The sequence below is a fragment of the Mauremys mutica genome, chromosome 23, assembly GCF_020497125.1.
Source record: "Mauremys mutica isolate MM-2020 ecotype Southern chromosome 23, ASM2049712v1, whole genome shotgun sequence".
Lineage (NCBI taxonomy): Eukaryota > Metazoa > Chordata > Testudines > Geoemydidae > Mauremys > Mauremys mutica.
Genome location: NC_059094.1, coordinates 14,395,552 through 14,409,541, shown reverse-complemented (window position 1 = coordinate 14,409,541; position 13,990 = coordinate 14,395,552). Strand labels below are relative to the sequence as shown.

Genomic DNA, 13,990 nt, shown 5'->3' with positions numbered 1-13,990 from the left:
GAGAGATGCTCCAGTGAAGCTAGGGGAGAGCAGACTTGATGTCCCTGATATTTTTAAGATTAGAAAGAAGCACCTCTGCGTACGTTTCAGGCCTTCTTTCTCCTTGATAAAGAAGCCCGAAAGGACAAGCTGAAGTTTAAAATTCCTGTTCACGTCTCCTTTAATAAAATCACCTGCCTGCCCAGGTACTCAGTGGATTTCTCCAAACTGGCCAAATTTTGAAAATTGACCTGACTGATAAATACAACTCCCCCGAGCTCCCCTCCGTCTAGGGAGGGTGAGACTCCTCCTCAGGTTGTCATCAGTACTTGAAAGAAGCCAGGGAGCCCAACCTGCGTGTGGACAATGGTGAAATCTGGCAGGCTTGGAAGGCGTTTCTCTGAAACAAATGGGGAAAAGCCGATGTGGGGCGCAACAGCTTAGAAGAGGCTAGTTATGAATTGCTTCTGGTAGGGAGAATGGGCTGCAGGCCTTTCTTTGCCAGTGCAGAATTACTGTCTGTGCAGCCCCCAGTGGTGCAGACTCAATCGGGGGCTTGGCTTTGTGATGGGAATGCAACTGGATCTAGGCTCGTCTCCTTGTTGCAGATGATTGGCGTACTGGTCACAACTAGAGCTCTGAAAATCCGCCAATATCTGCAGACCATTTTTGCGGATCGGAGATCGGATGCGGATACAAATTTTGTATCCACGTAGGGCTGTAGTCACCTTGACCTGGAGGTGGCTCGGTTGGGGGGAGGATGTGAAAAGGAATTCACCCTGTTCGTTTCAGTCTTGGTCTTCTCCCTATATCACTCCACCAACCCCATCCTGGAAGGCAGGGCCCTCGTCTGGGGTGAGAGGGAAGTTTAGCTTTGACTGTCCCAGCTAGACTCCATTGCTAGGGAGAGAGGAGAAACCTTTCCTCTTGCTTTCCCACACTGTACCCAAAGAAGCTCCATTTTAATGCAGCCCAGGTTCTCTCTCTAGCTGGGTTTGGCATCAGTGACTGACAGTGGAACTAAACGCCTTCCTTCCTTAAGGGCGATCATCTCCCCTCCCCAACCTCGGTTTTTTCTGGTGACTGGTAGAGCTGCCCGCACTAAGGATGCCTGCAGAGGTGAACAGATGGTGCCTCTGACTTGTCTTTGATCTTCATCTTAGCACCTTCTTTGGAATGTCAGTGGAGTGAGATTTGATGTAGAAAAGGCAGAGAGGTGGCGGCCCTGGCCATGGCAGCAGGGTGTAATGTGTTAAATGATCAGGAGGACAAGAGTGCTTGGTCCTGCAAAGGCTCTGACCTCCAGAACAAACTGCCAAGCCAAGCCCAGTTAGTACATGGAGCAGCACGGATTTGTTTCCTGGAATTGTTGCTTGATGCGCATTTAGCCCAGATTATATCTGCTGTGACACTTGTCAGGAGTTTCTCTTAGGTTCTGTCCACAGTGGGCTCACAGCTGTGCCAGCCAGTTATATTATAGATTGTTACAAACAAACAAAAAATCCTTGTCCATGCCAGCGAGGTAAACTGTTGTGCAACTGTGCTTGAAGCTAGTCTGGTTCTGATCCAGGCGTGGTTGGTGTGGAAGGACTTCTCTACAGCTGAAAGCATTATACATGAAATACACACTTGAAAGAGTTTTTCTGCACCAGTGCGGCTCCACCAGCATGCAGCAGAGTCAGGATACAGGCCCTTTTACCGGAGTGTCTGTCCCTGTCTGGCTGAGTGTGCTGTGTGCTAAGGATTCGCTCTAACTTGGGTATTTACATGGCCTCTGATATCTCAGTATCTGAATGTATCTGTGCACATCACACTCCCGTGAGGCATGGAAGTGCTGTTGACCCGTTTTATCGACGTGCAGCTGAGACACAGAGTGGATGAGTGACTTGACCAATGTCACATGTGGAGCAGGGACTTGACCCCGACATCTGCCAAGTCCTAAGCTGGGTCCCTACCCGCTGACCCCTCCTTTCCCTCTCTACGATTTTGACCGTTATATTCCGGATGAATTCAGGCTATCGAAGTTTACTAGTCTAGACTCAGCGCCAGAATCTGTCTCGTTAGTTTCCTTGGTCGCCACTGGTGTCCTGTATGACACTGCTCTGCCGCTGGACTCTTTCTGCTCTCGTCCTTCCCCCGCATGCCGGCCAGGTCGCCGACAATAGCAGCTTTGCTTTGCCCCGTCCGCTATTCTCGTCTGGAATGCCAGGCCCGTTGATTGGGTATCTTCTGGGTGGTGAGGGGGTGGCCAGAGGAGCCTCTGTTAGGCAGGAGGGAGAACTGAGAGGAATGGAGGGGGAGCTGTAACAGGTCGCTTATCAGGGTGACTCTGGAAAAGATTAGCCAGTGAGAGAGAAGCTTACAATGACTTAATATTGTTAGCAAGAAGTAACAGGGCATTATTATTAGCTCCTGGGGTAGTCGGGGTGGGGGACGTGTAATGTAATTAGAATTAAAGAACCACCGGGAGGTGGTAAAACAGGGCAAAAGAATCTTCTGTGTGAAATTACGAAAGCGCCGAGCGAGCCTGCTCAGGAACTACTTGCCTGCAGAAATCTCCAGGGGAAGGTCCCTGAAGCTGCCCCCTGCAAACACTTCACAGGAGAAGAAAATCTAAAGTTTGACTTGCCCTGCCTGGGCTGGTCTGCCCCGGGGCATGCTGGATCTGGCTCGTGGGCAAAGCGTCTTTTCCTCTCTGGAGAGGACGGCAGGGCTCAGACCAGCCTGAATTATATTTAGAAGAAGAAAGGAAAGCGCAGCGGCGAAGCAGCTCCTGTTATCTCTCCTGCGGCCCTTCCGAGCTCGCTGTGTGCAGGATCACAGCCTGCAGCCAGAGGGTTTGATGCTGAGCTCTGGAACTTGGAGGCAGGGGAAATCATTTGTGAAGAAGCTGCTGGCTGGCCAGCGTGGATGAAAAAGCCCTTTATTGTTCTCTCACGTCACAGTTTGCGAGACTGGTGCAATTAACCAAGAACTGAAAAACAAGTTGGAAAAACAAACCAACAGCCTGTGTGCCGGGTTAGTGCAGAGACTGGGCCTTGCTGCATTCAGGGTGCTGCTCTCAGGCACGGTGGGACAGTAAGCTGGACCTGTTGGGCTTTCAGATGCAAAGCAGATATACTGGAAAATCTCCTCCCAGGTACCTGGAGTCAGTGTGACCTGCATTGTGAGCTACCCTCTCTGCCTTTCTGTTATGCCCTGGAGCTGTGCTGTTCTGTGGAATGCCCCTTGCATGTTTCCAGGAACCTTGGAGTGGAGAGTAACTTTCTTTTTCCTTGTTGCGTGGAAGAATAGCCTCGGCCTGACACGTCAGGGAGCTTTGTCCGCAGGATTTGGGCACTGAATTTTCACATTGATTGAAGCCCCCTTCTGCGGGGGGTTCTAGTCTGCATCTGCCTGGGTCAGAGAAGACACTGGGGACCGTGGCTGCTTCACACAGGATGTTGCCACTTGTCATGAGGACTAGCCTACTGCATGGCTCTGCAGGATATGAGCCAATGTCTGGGCTGATTCTGAATGACCAGTGGTAACTTTAACCGCCCCAGTGGGCAGGCGCAGGCCCGTTGTGCCCAGTGGCTATGTAAAGTTGTTCTACCAGGCAGTCGGTCCCCTTTGCTTCTGGGTCCTGGTGCTTCCCCTGCCATTCCAAGCTGGCAGCGGCTGGAAGAGTGACAGCGTCTGCGCTCTCCTGTTGGTGAGGGGAGAACTCCTCTCCACGGGGTGAGGAACCGTTTACATTTGGATGGGTTTCTGGAACGAGGTCCTGAAAGGGAGCTGTGTCTTACAGCAGGCGGTAGGAAATGGTGGGCGGAGCCCCAGTGGAGACCTGAAGAGACGTTTGCTTGGGACAGACCCAGCCAGCACACGCAAGACTGACTTGAAGATACTTTTCCTGTTTCGGTTGTGGAGGATGCTAGTGCAAAAGCCCCGTGGCGCGCTGAGGACCTAGCTCTGCTGACGCCGAGAGCAAGCGGTGGAGATGTGGCACATCTACAGGGGGGAGAGGGAGCTGAACGCACACTTGGTGTGCCGGATGTGCTGCATTGGTTAGTATCTTGAGTCTACTTTGTTAATGCCTGGCGGGCTGGAGAGAATCCGAAATGCATTGCTCTCCTCTGACTCACAGGGAGGAATCTGCTATAACACAGGTTTCAGAGTAGCAGCCGTGTTAGTCTGTATCCGCAAAAAGAACAGGGGTACTTGTGGCACCTTAGAGACTTTGGGCTATCTCGATTATCACTTCAAAAGTTTTTTCTCTTACTTAATTGGCCTCTGAGAATTAGTAAGACAACTCCCACCTTTTCATGCTTTCCATGTATATACATCTCCTCACTATATGTTCCATTCTGTGCATCCGAAGTAGTGGGCTGTAGCCCATGAAAGCTTATGCTCAAATAAATTTGTTAGTCTCTAAGGTGCCACAAGTCCTCCTGTTCTTTTTGCTATAACACAGGCACCTTCTCATGCTTTAACCAGCCTGCGTTATCTTCAAGGTCTTGATAGCATGTAGTGTAGGGCAGGCAGGAAGAGAAGTGGGGCTCAGGGCTGGCATTTCGAGCAGGGGGGAGAGGATAGTGACTCGGTTTTATATCGCAGGAGTGGGACTCCGCTGCTTGTTAGCTTCCTTCGGTACAGCGCCTGCTGCTTTACCAGGAAGCCATGCTTAAGCAATAATCTCACATGGCAAGGGCAGGGCTGTATTTTGAACAGACCGTTGGCTGTTTTCAGCTCCTGATTTCCTGGCTGTGCTGCAAGGGGAGGAGTAGTTCAGAGGGGTAAAAAGCCTGGAGGATTCCCTCTCGGACCCGGCTACAGTGACATTGCAGTGCCGTTGGATTTTCTCACGGCAATCCCCAGAAAAAATAGGGCATAAAGAAGGCAGGAGGTATTCCATAGGGGACGGCGTGTTACTGACCAGGTTTAAAAGGAATGGGGATGTCCTGGGGGTATATAGTCAGTCACTGGCACAAGAACAGACTGTGCAGCTGGTTGGAGTGTGGGAAGGGAAAGGAGATTAAAAGATGAAGATGGTGCTTACAGACCTGCCTAGATCCAGCCTTTTATTTGGGGGGATGAGATGAGGTTTCTCGGGCTTGTGGGGCTGCCTCCAAAATCTCAGGGCCTTGGCTCTGTGGCTGTGTCAGGTGCTGGGACCCCGGAAGAGACGAAATAGTATAGAGGGCTCTGGGTACTGTCCAGACAAGATGCAAATCAGGCAGCTCACAAATTGTCTGCTGTGTCTGGAGGAATTTAAAGGGAGGGAGATGCTTGCTTGCTTTTTTCTTTCTGTCTTTGAGAAACAGTTTGCCCCTCTTCTTAAACCAGTGTTTGGTCTCTTCCTTGCGTTCAGAACTGGCTTCCTGGATATCAGTCAGATCTCTCCGCAGAGAGCTAAAGGAACTGACTCTCCCTCCTCCTCCCCTGCGTCGGTCACAGCTTATGCCCAATACATGTGTTAGTCTCTAAGGTGCCACAAGGACTCCTCCTTGTTTTTGCTGACACAGACTAACATGGCCACACTCGGAAACCTGTCACATTTGAATCTGTGGATGCTCAGAAATCAGTACAGGACCCATTAAGGGGCCTGGAGCAGTTACTGAGAGTAGTGAGGATGACCACAAGTCAAAGTGAATTGTAGAGGCCTACGAGCCTTCTTCCCCTCCCCCCCCGTCCCGCCAGCAGGGAGGCCAAGGGTCATGTGCACCCCGTGGGGTCACTGGATGCGAACACTGGGGGCTAGGGCTGAAACTTGCACTGTTCACGCACTTGTGCAGACCCACGAGTATGCATACACTCTTTTCACGCGGGCGCTGTCCCTTTTGTTGTTTACAGAGGATATAAACTCAGTGTGCGTTGCTGTTTGTGTAGATTGATTCAGACTGGGTGTCTGACAGAGGTCTGAGCTTGGCTGGAACAGAAAGTGATGACAATAGTCTCCACTCTCAGTTCGGTGGTAAAATGGGCGTACGTTTTCAGAATGGGCAAAGTGAATCTTCCGAGAACTGGCTTTTCGCCAGCTTATTCTCTGGAATTAGGATTGCCAATTTTGGTTGGATGGATTCCTGGAGGTTTCATCACATGACGTAATCTTTAATTAAAGATTAATCTTCAATTCCTGGGGACCCCAGGATGACCCTGGAGGGTTGGCAACCCTAGGTTTAGGATACCAAATAATTGAGACCTTAAAAACCTGGGGTTATTTATGCTAATGGTCGCTGGCACTTTTTGTAAGAGTAGGGATTTGCTTTTGTATTGCCTAACATTTAAATTCCCCTCCCCCCAACCCCCACTGCACCATGTGCCTTTCAGCTGCTGCTGTATGTGTGTAGTTGGTGCAGCACCTTCGGGGGGAGAGGTGCCTCCGACATGTAAACGTCACTAGTGCAGTGTTACTCAACCCATCTTATCACTAGTGAGCTTCAGTGGGATTTGGGCTGGCCAACAGATAAATGTGCCTCAACAACACAGTGATTCATCTCTGTCGTTGGGTTAGATTGTCCAGTGCCCATCCCATGGGACGGCAACCAGGACTGGGGCCTCTACGTGCTATTGTAACACAAAGTGGGTTTTAGCCCCCGAAAGCTTATGCCCAAATTAATTTGTTAGTCTCTAAGGTGCCACTGGAGTCCTCGTTCTCCTCAGACTAACACGGCTCCCACTCTGAAACAAATATTAATGGTGCCTAAGGAAAGTGGTGGAAGTCCCATCTCTTGGGAATTTAAAAACAAGGCAGGACCAAGTCTTGGGAGCAATCGTGAAATGTCCAGGGAGTGTGCGTGGGGGTGATGGAGGAATATTTCTATCTGCGGTGAGTCTAGAAAAGTTGAGAGTGCTGGCGATGTTCATGACACATCTGAGACTCTCAGATACCATGGTGATGCGCACAGTATAAACAGCTACAAAGAGAAGGGTGCTGGAAAACAATACCGGTGCCCATGCTTTTGAGCAGAAGGCAGAGTGGGGTTTGGTCTTTGTAGCTGGGATGCTTCAAGGTATACAAGGGGGTTTTCAGGAGTTTTTGGAAGAGGACTTGGGGAATGCTTGGAGAACCTTAACTGGGAGGGTCTTGTAAGCATTAGGGGCATTGGGAAAGAAGGGATGGGGTGAAGGAGACGAAGGGAGCGTTTGCAGAGAGGTGTAGGTGAAGTTGAGAACGGAGGTGCAGGCAGGGGTGGATTTGTGCACAGCTGTGGAAGTGAATAGCTTGAAGCTGATGCTGGAAAGCTGTGGAAGCCAGGGGAGGGATTGGGGTAGAGAAGAGACCTGGTCAGGGCCATGGGAGAGGGTAATCTTTGTTTATATTATTCCATGGTTAGGCTTAGTTCTGATTGCCTGAAGCATTATGAACCTTATCAGTAGATAAGATTCAACCACTCAGGAATCTAATTGTCTGCCAGAGATTTCCTTGGTGCAATGCAAAACATTGTAGGAGAGGCATTGTGGCCTAGTGGAGAGAGCACTGGCCTGGGGAACCTGAAAGACCTCAGTGCTGTTCCCAGCTCTGCCACTGACCTCCTGGGTGACCTTGGGGAAGTCACTTCACTTCTCTGTGCCCCAGTTTCCCCATTTGTGGAATGGGGCTAATACTACTGACCTTTGTTAAAGCTCTACTGATAAAAAATTCTACGTATCATTATTGCTGCCTGTTCATGGTGTTTCAGTAAAGCAGAACACAGGGAATGTCTCACGCTGCAGAGACGGTGAAGCAAGCACCCTTCTGGTCCAGTACGGAGGTGCCATCTTTCTCTCCAGATTAAGCTGTTAAAACCAGAAAATCCCATTTCAGGCAGGAGCTGGCAGAGCTGATGAGGGGATTACCCTGATCCCTTTCTTCCTTACAGGTGTGACAGAGAGAGGGGAAGGGAGGAGAGTGTTTTGTCTAGACTAGAGCACTAGTTCTCAACCAGGGGTCCAGGACCCCCTGAGGGACCATGAGCGGGTTTGGGGTGGAGGGGCGCCATGCAGGACCAACATTAGACTTACTGGAGCCCAGGACAGAAAGCCAGAGCCCCACCATGCAAGGCTGAAGCCCAGGGTCCCGCCACCTGAGGCTGGTGCCAAAGCCTGAGCAGTTTAGCTTGGCAGGACCCTCAGTGGTGTACGGCCCTGGGGCAGTTGTCCTGCTTGCTATCACCTAATGCAGCCCTGGCTTTTATATGCAAAAACAAAACAACTAGTTGTGGCATAGGTTGAGGACCCCTGGTCTGGAGGAATGTGGCTGGATCTCAATATACACCTGGGAGATCTCGTTCCCTGGTCACTGGGATTGCCAGAGTCTGCTCGCAAGAGTTTTCCAAATATCGTCCACTCTCCGTTTATTCTCCCCCTCCCTGAAGCAGCAAAGGGTGGCTCCCGCTGGCCAGTTCTTACACTTGTGCCGGGGTCTATCTCCTTGATTGTTCTCCCCTTCGTTGAATGTATCTTTTCACTGAGAACTGGCAGAACAAAACCTGCCAGACGTCTCCCCTCCACGTTTCCATTTGAAGTTTGATCCAGCCGCAATTTCCCAGCACCCTCGTGGGAAGAGCACTTAGTTTCCCCCGTTGAGCTCCTGGGCCTCAAAACCAGTTAACCTCTCAGAGTTTCTTCACAGAAGTCTTGACGGTCTCAGAGCTCATTAGTGTTGTGGCCCTTTTGGAGGGAAGGGGGATGGTCCGTGAGACGGACTTGTCGGATGTCCTGCTACGAGGAACTGCATTGAGAAGTGAATCTTTCGGTGTCGTGTGTGTGTTGGGGGATGAGCCAGCTGCTCCTGCTAACTGTTGGGACGTTAAAGCTCTCAGGGACCCAGCCAGGGTGTCCCCAGCTGAGCTCAGCGACTGAAATAAGCATTAAATCTTTAAAAGCCAATGAACCAAAAATACAGTGAAAGAATAAGCTGCTAATTGCATATATTGGCAGACCCAAGCAGGGCCTTTGAGCAGATCTCTGTGGTTTTTGATGTAACTGTACATCGGTTGATGATGTCTGTCTGTATCTGTACGAGTTTTTTCATGAAGTTGATGGATTTCCACTCCAGACGGCTAAATGCAGTGCCTTGCATAATGACAGGTTTCAGAGTAGCAGCCGTGTTAGTCTGTATCTGCAAAAAGAACAAGTACTCCTGTTCTTTTTGCGGATACAGACTAACACGGCTGCTACTCTGAAACCTGTTCAGATCCTAAAGCCAGAAGGGACCACGCACGGCGATTACGTAGTCTGACCTCCTGCATAACACAGGCCCATTACAACTCACCCTCCCCGGAGAGTTGAGGAGAGGGTGTGCTTCTACTGGCAAGGGGGTCCAGTGACTCAGTATTGGAAGGACCCTTTCTTCCCTTTCCTCATGAACCCCAGTATCCCCTCACTAATGTGGGGGGTGAGGGTGCCTCTTGCCTACTGTCTTCAGGAGGTTTGTGGTGGGTGCAGCATGTCACATGAAGGACAACGAGATTTCTGGGTCTGGTAGTCTCACAGAGTCTCCTACCGGTTTCTCTGTGCTATGCTGGTGTTGGGGTGTCATCCCACAGGCCTGGGCCAGGCCTGGTTCTCCTATTCCTCTGATGCTGCCTGTGTGTTTCTCTGTTGTCACGTGGCAGTAGCTAGTGAGCCTTTCTGTTGGATTGTTAAGGGAGAGTCGTATTCCTGTAGCTTCTCGTCCTCTTCTACTGTCATGTTTGCTTAGGGAACCTCTGTAAGTGACCGAGCAGATACTGTAGGTGGATTCCTTAAAGGAATTTCCCAGTTAGGGGCTAGAAATTCTTTATAGGCCCTTTCGGAAGAGCCTTGTGCCCGTGCTGTGCTGGTAAGAGGCCCTGTCTCGGGGGGAGGAGATGTGCTTAGTGGTTATTCCCATTGTAGCAACTTGGACAATGTCTGTTCAAATCGAACTTGTTTTTACCCCTCTGAAACACAAAGGGAGGCACCAGCTAAAGGGGGTCACGTGATTCCCCCCCCCATGTGGCTCCCCAGGTGAGTCCGTCCAGCCTGGGGGCCCCCATGTCCTCCCTGTCCCCTCCCCATCCCACGTTAACTTGGGGGGGCCCCCTCTGTCCTCCTGCTGTGCTGGATACCGATTTGTGAACCACAGGGCTCTCCCGGGAGCTGCAATGGTAAAAGGAGCAGAATGTGGGGCCGCCAGGTGGCCCCACGCCAGCAGCTCCTCCGGTGCGACTGTACCGCCCTCAGCCCTGCCACGCAGTTACCTCTCCTGTCTGGGGTCTGTCAGAGGACAGGGCTGGGGGCTGGGATGGGGAGTGGTACAGCCGCGCTGGAGGACAGGGCTGGGGGTGGTACTGGTACAGCTGTGCTGGAGGAGGTGCTGGCGCAGGGCACTGGCTTCTGGGAGCGACGGCCCTACGTTCTGTGCGGTTCCCGGGAGAGCCCTGTAGTTCTGAAAATGTCTTTCTGGGACGGCGCCCGGCGATAAATATGCCCGTACCCGCTTACTTGCACCACTGTCCTGCGGGTTCCTGGAGTCCCGGCAGAACATGGAAGGAGGCCGTTAGAAGGATGTGGTGGGATCCGACAGGGATTCCTGAAGGCGGGAGAGTTGGGCTGAATGGGGAAGGTGTGTGTGGCCAGTCGGTGAGATTTCACCTGCACAACACTAACCGAGACCCATCTGTGTGTTCTCTTAACAGATGAACGGGACCGAGTCCAGAAGAAAACTTTCACCAAGTGGGTCAATAAGCACCTGATGAAGGTGAGAGTCACGTGTGTTACTTGGAACGATTTCCTAACTTGCTGTGCTCCGGCCTTGCCTGTTCCGAACCGGAACCAGCTGGCGTTGCTTTGGCCTTGGAATCGCGTTCAAAAGGGGTTTAGAGGCACTGGAATCTTGGCTTGATGTGACCCCCCAGGGGCAGAATTGGATGTTACGGCGACTTCCTGGGACTGTTCTAAAGCATCAAGCAAACAGTCACCCACCATTTCATTAATCTCTGAATTGAAAAATGGTTTGCTCCAGAAAAGGGCATGTAAAACTCTTGGCAATAACACCGTGTAAGAGAACCCCACGTCTCCCTGCAATCCCGTGGTGAGGGGGTGTTTCAGGGGTTACCATGCATGGGGGGATGAGAGTGACTGCTCCCCCTTCCCCGCCCAAGCCCTTTATTCATAGAGCTGTATTGTATTGTTCTGATGCCACCCTGCCCTTCCCAGAAGGAGGCACTTTCCCTCTTTCAGGGGAGGGGCCGCTCCTTCCTGGAGCGTAGACCCCGGTTCTTCTGTGTTTGGGCCCTGAGCCCACCTAGCTTGAAGGTCTGTCTTGCTTGAACAAGAAGTTCTTTGGTGGCTGCCGCTCAGTGCAAGCTGGTGCTGCCTGTCAGATCCTTCTCTGAACCTCCCTGATGGCAAAACACTGTGAAAGAGGGAAACCAGCAGATCACATTGTGTCATTGTTAATGGTGGGAGGCCGGCCAGATTTCTGCTTTTATCCAGAGCAGAGTCTCTTTCTCTGTCTCTGTCTCTTAGCAGAGAAGTGACAGAAAGCTGCCTTTTTGGACAAGCCTCTACCAATCAGATCTCTTTCCACCATTCCCCTCTCTTGTGTCTGTCTCTCCTTTCCTGCCGTACACCATTTTCCTGCTTTCTAGAGGCAGCCGGGCTCCTGGTTGGCATTTGCCGAGGCTGGGGTACTATGAGAATTCTGTAGACCCCCATCAGATGCCAATGAGGGGTGACCCAGGAGGCGCTGGGGAGACAGAGATCCCACAACACAATGAAGGATTTCAAAGGCAGGGACTCTCGCTCCTGCGTGAAAGTTGAGGATCTAAGTTGATGTGCTCAACTCCTGGATCTTTTCAGTCCTTGGGGCCGTACTGCTGTTTCTCAGACCCTGCTGCTTGTTGCACCAGCAAAAGCAGATGCTGGTTTCTCAAACCACCACTTAGAACCACCGAGTTGCAGTGGGCTCTGTGTGTAAAAGAGTGAGGTGGGAAGGGGCTCAGGGGTTCTGTATCCAGGCAGGCTGCCTTACTGGTTGGCGATGGCATTGTAAACCTACTGGGATCCTGCCTGTTGGAAGGTGTCCAGTACAAATCTGAACAGAGCAGCGACTCTGGTGACCCAGCACCGCGCGGCTCAGGGCAGCGAATAATCTCTGTCTTTTAAAAGAAAAATGTTTTTCGCAAAGAAGAGTGAAGAGCCTGTTTCCTTAGTTGTGTCCATTTCCCAGCTGCGCACCTCTGCAGCAGTGCCCGGGGCTTGCGGCTGAGATCAGAGCTATTAGCCAGCCAAGTCAGTAACTCCAGCAACTCCACAAACATGGTTGTGTCCGATTTTATTCTGAGTCAGCCACGTAATTGATGATTTTGTTTTTAACATTCAGGAGGCTTGGAAGATCCTTTCTGGTGAGAATCCAGTACCTTTTCCCACCCACTGGTGCCAAGTCACCGGAGCCCCCTGATTTACCATTCACCATGGATGCCCTAGTCCCTCAGAACTCCAGATGAAAGTTCCTGGAGCCCACACGCAAACCTTCAGTTGCTTTCTGGGATCTCTGCCTTCACTGTGCATCAAATTACCTGTCCAGAGCCTTCCAGGAGACTCTAGGCAGCTCTGCCTGTCTGTCCATCACTGATGGGATACACATCTCTACATACTTACGTTCATGTGAACTGGATCAGGACCAGGATCTAGATCAGGGGTTGGCAAACTTTTTGGCCTGAGGGCCACATCTGGGTGTGGAAATTGCATGGCGGGCCATGAATGCTCACGAAATTGGGGGCTGGAGTGCAGGAGGGGGCGAGGGCTCTGGAGGGCAGGGGCAGTGTGTGGAGCCCCCCAGCCTCCCCTCCGTGTAGGCGCCGGAGGGGGTACATGCTGCCGTTTCCAGGAGCCGCGCAGAGCCACAGCATGCACAGAGCGGAGCAAGCCCCCGACCCTGCTCTCCGGCGGGAGCTTGAGGGCTGGATTAAAACGTCTGAAGGGCCGGATGTGGCCCCTGGGCCATAGTTTGACCACCCCTGATCTAGATAGCTTAACGCAGCCAGTTCTGCCATGAAAGACTGCCGGGTGTGAATCCAGGAGTGTCCATCTGCTATATCCTGTGCAGCGGGGCTGGTCTCTTGCGTGTTGTCTGCAATGGGAGGTTTGTACCTTGAGTAGCTAAGCAGGATTAATGCAGTGTTTGGAGGTGCCTCCCAGTCGTCTTGGTTAACTGCCAGGTATTTTTTAATTAATGTTTTCCATCAACTGAAAGTTTTTGGCTTGGACTTTAAAGGTGTTGCCATTGTGCTTTTCAGCCTGCTCTGGACTGTGGTGAGGCCAGGGAAGCTGCAGGTCTGTGCACTAATCTTTAAGCTACACCCCTCCCTCTCCAAAACTTGATGGGTACAGAAGGCACGGTGGGAGTCAAGTCTCTACTGACCTGTAGCCAGTGCCTAATACATTAATTAAAGAGACACAGTCACCTCCCCGGGCAAACAAATGGAAAAACACCTGCCTGCCCTTAACGGAAGGCAAATGCCATGTGACATTCCTGGAGGATAATATACGCTGGTGCGGTAATGTTTTAAAAAATTGCGTTTGAGAATCACTGCATTATTTATTATTGCGATTAGGATGACAGTAGCACATGGGGACCCAACTGAGATTTGGGGGTCCCCTTGTGCTAGGTGGTGGTGTACATCCCTGCCTCAGAGTTTACCTTGTAAACAGACAAGACAAAGGGAGGGGGAAGGGAAGGTTCATGACCCCATTTTATAGATGGGGAAACTGACGCACAGAGAGGCTAAGTAACTAGCCCAACGGCATGAAGAAAATCTGTGGCAGAGCTGGAGTTGAACCCGGAGTCTCAGTCCGTGAGTGGCAAAGGTAAACATTTGGTTGCCAGTGAGTTTTGTGAAGAGTGGTTTATCATGGAAGAAATAGGAAAAATTGGCTCCTTTTGCTGTCTTTTTAACAGGATACTCCTGCTGTTGATGTGAAAACTGCCATTTCACAAGACCCAATCCTGTTCAAAGCTGCCATTTGCCCTCATCACCTTGCTTTATAGCAAAGTGGCTGCATGGGAACATGTTAGAATTGC

The 13,990-nt window shown here is 51.2% G+C and overlaps 1 protein-coding gene across 7 annotated transcripts in view; it reads left to right on the top strand.

The window, feature by feature from the left end:
• The window catches only part of MACF1 (microtubule actin crosslinking factor 1), a 236,991-nt gene that overhangs the window by 58,006 nt on the left and 164,995 nt on the right, over positions 1-13,990 (top strand). For 3 of the 7 annotated variants that reach the window (XM_044997594.1, XM_044997596.1, XM_044997593.1), the window contains exons 1-2: positions 3,797-4,025; positions 10,602-10,663. In XM_044997594.1, the coding sequence (XP_044853529.1) occupies positions 3,959-4,025; positions 10,602-10,663 (129 nt within the window). In that variant the 5' untranslated portion in view covers positions 3,797-3,958. Of the gene's footprint in view, positions 1-3,796; positions 4,026-10,601; positions 10,664-13,990 lie in introns of those variants that run through there. The other 4 variants (XM_044997589.1, XM_044997588.1, XM_044997592.1 and 1 more) reach the window with 3 other exon arrangements.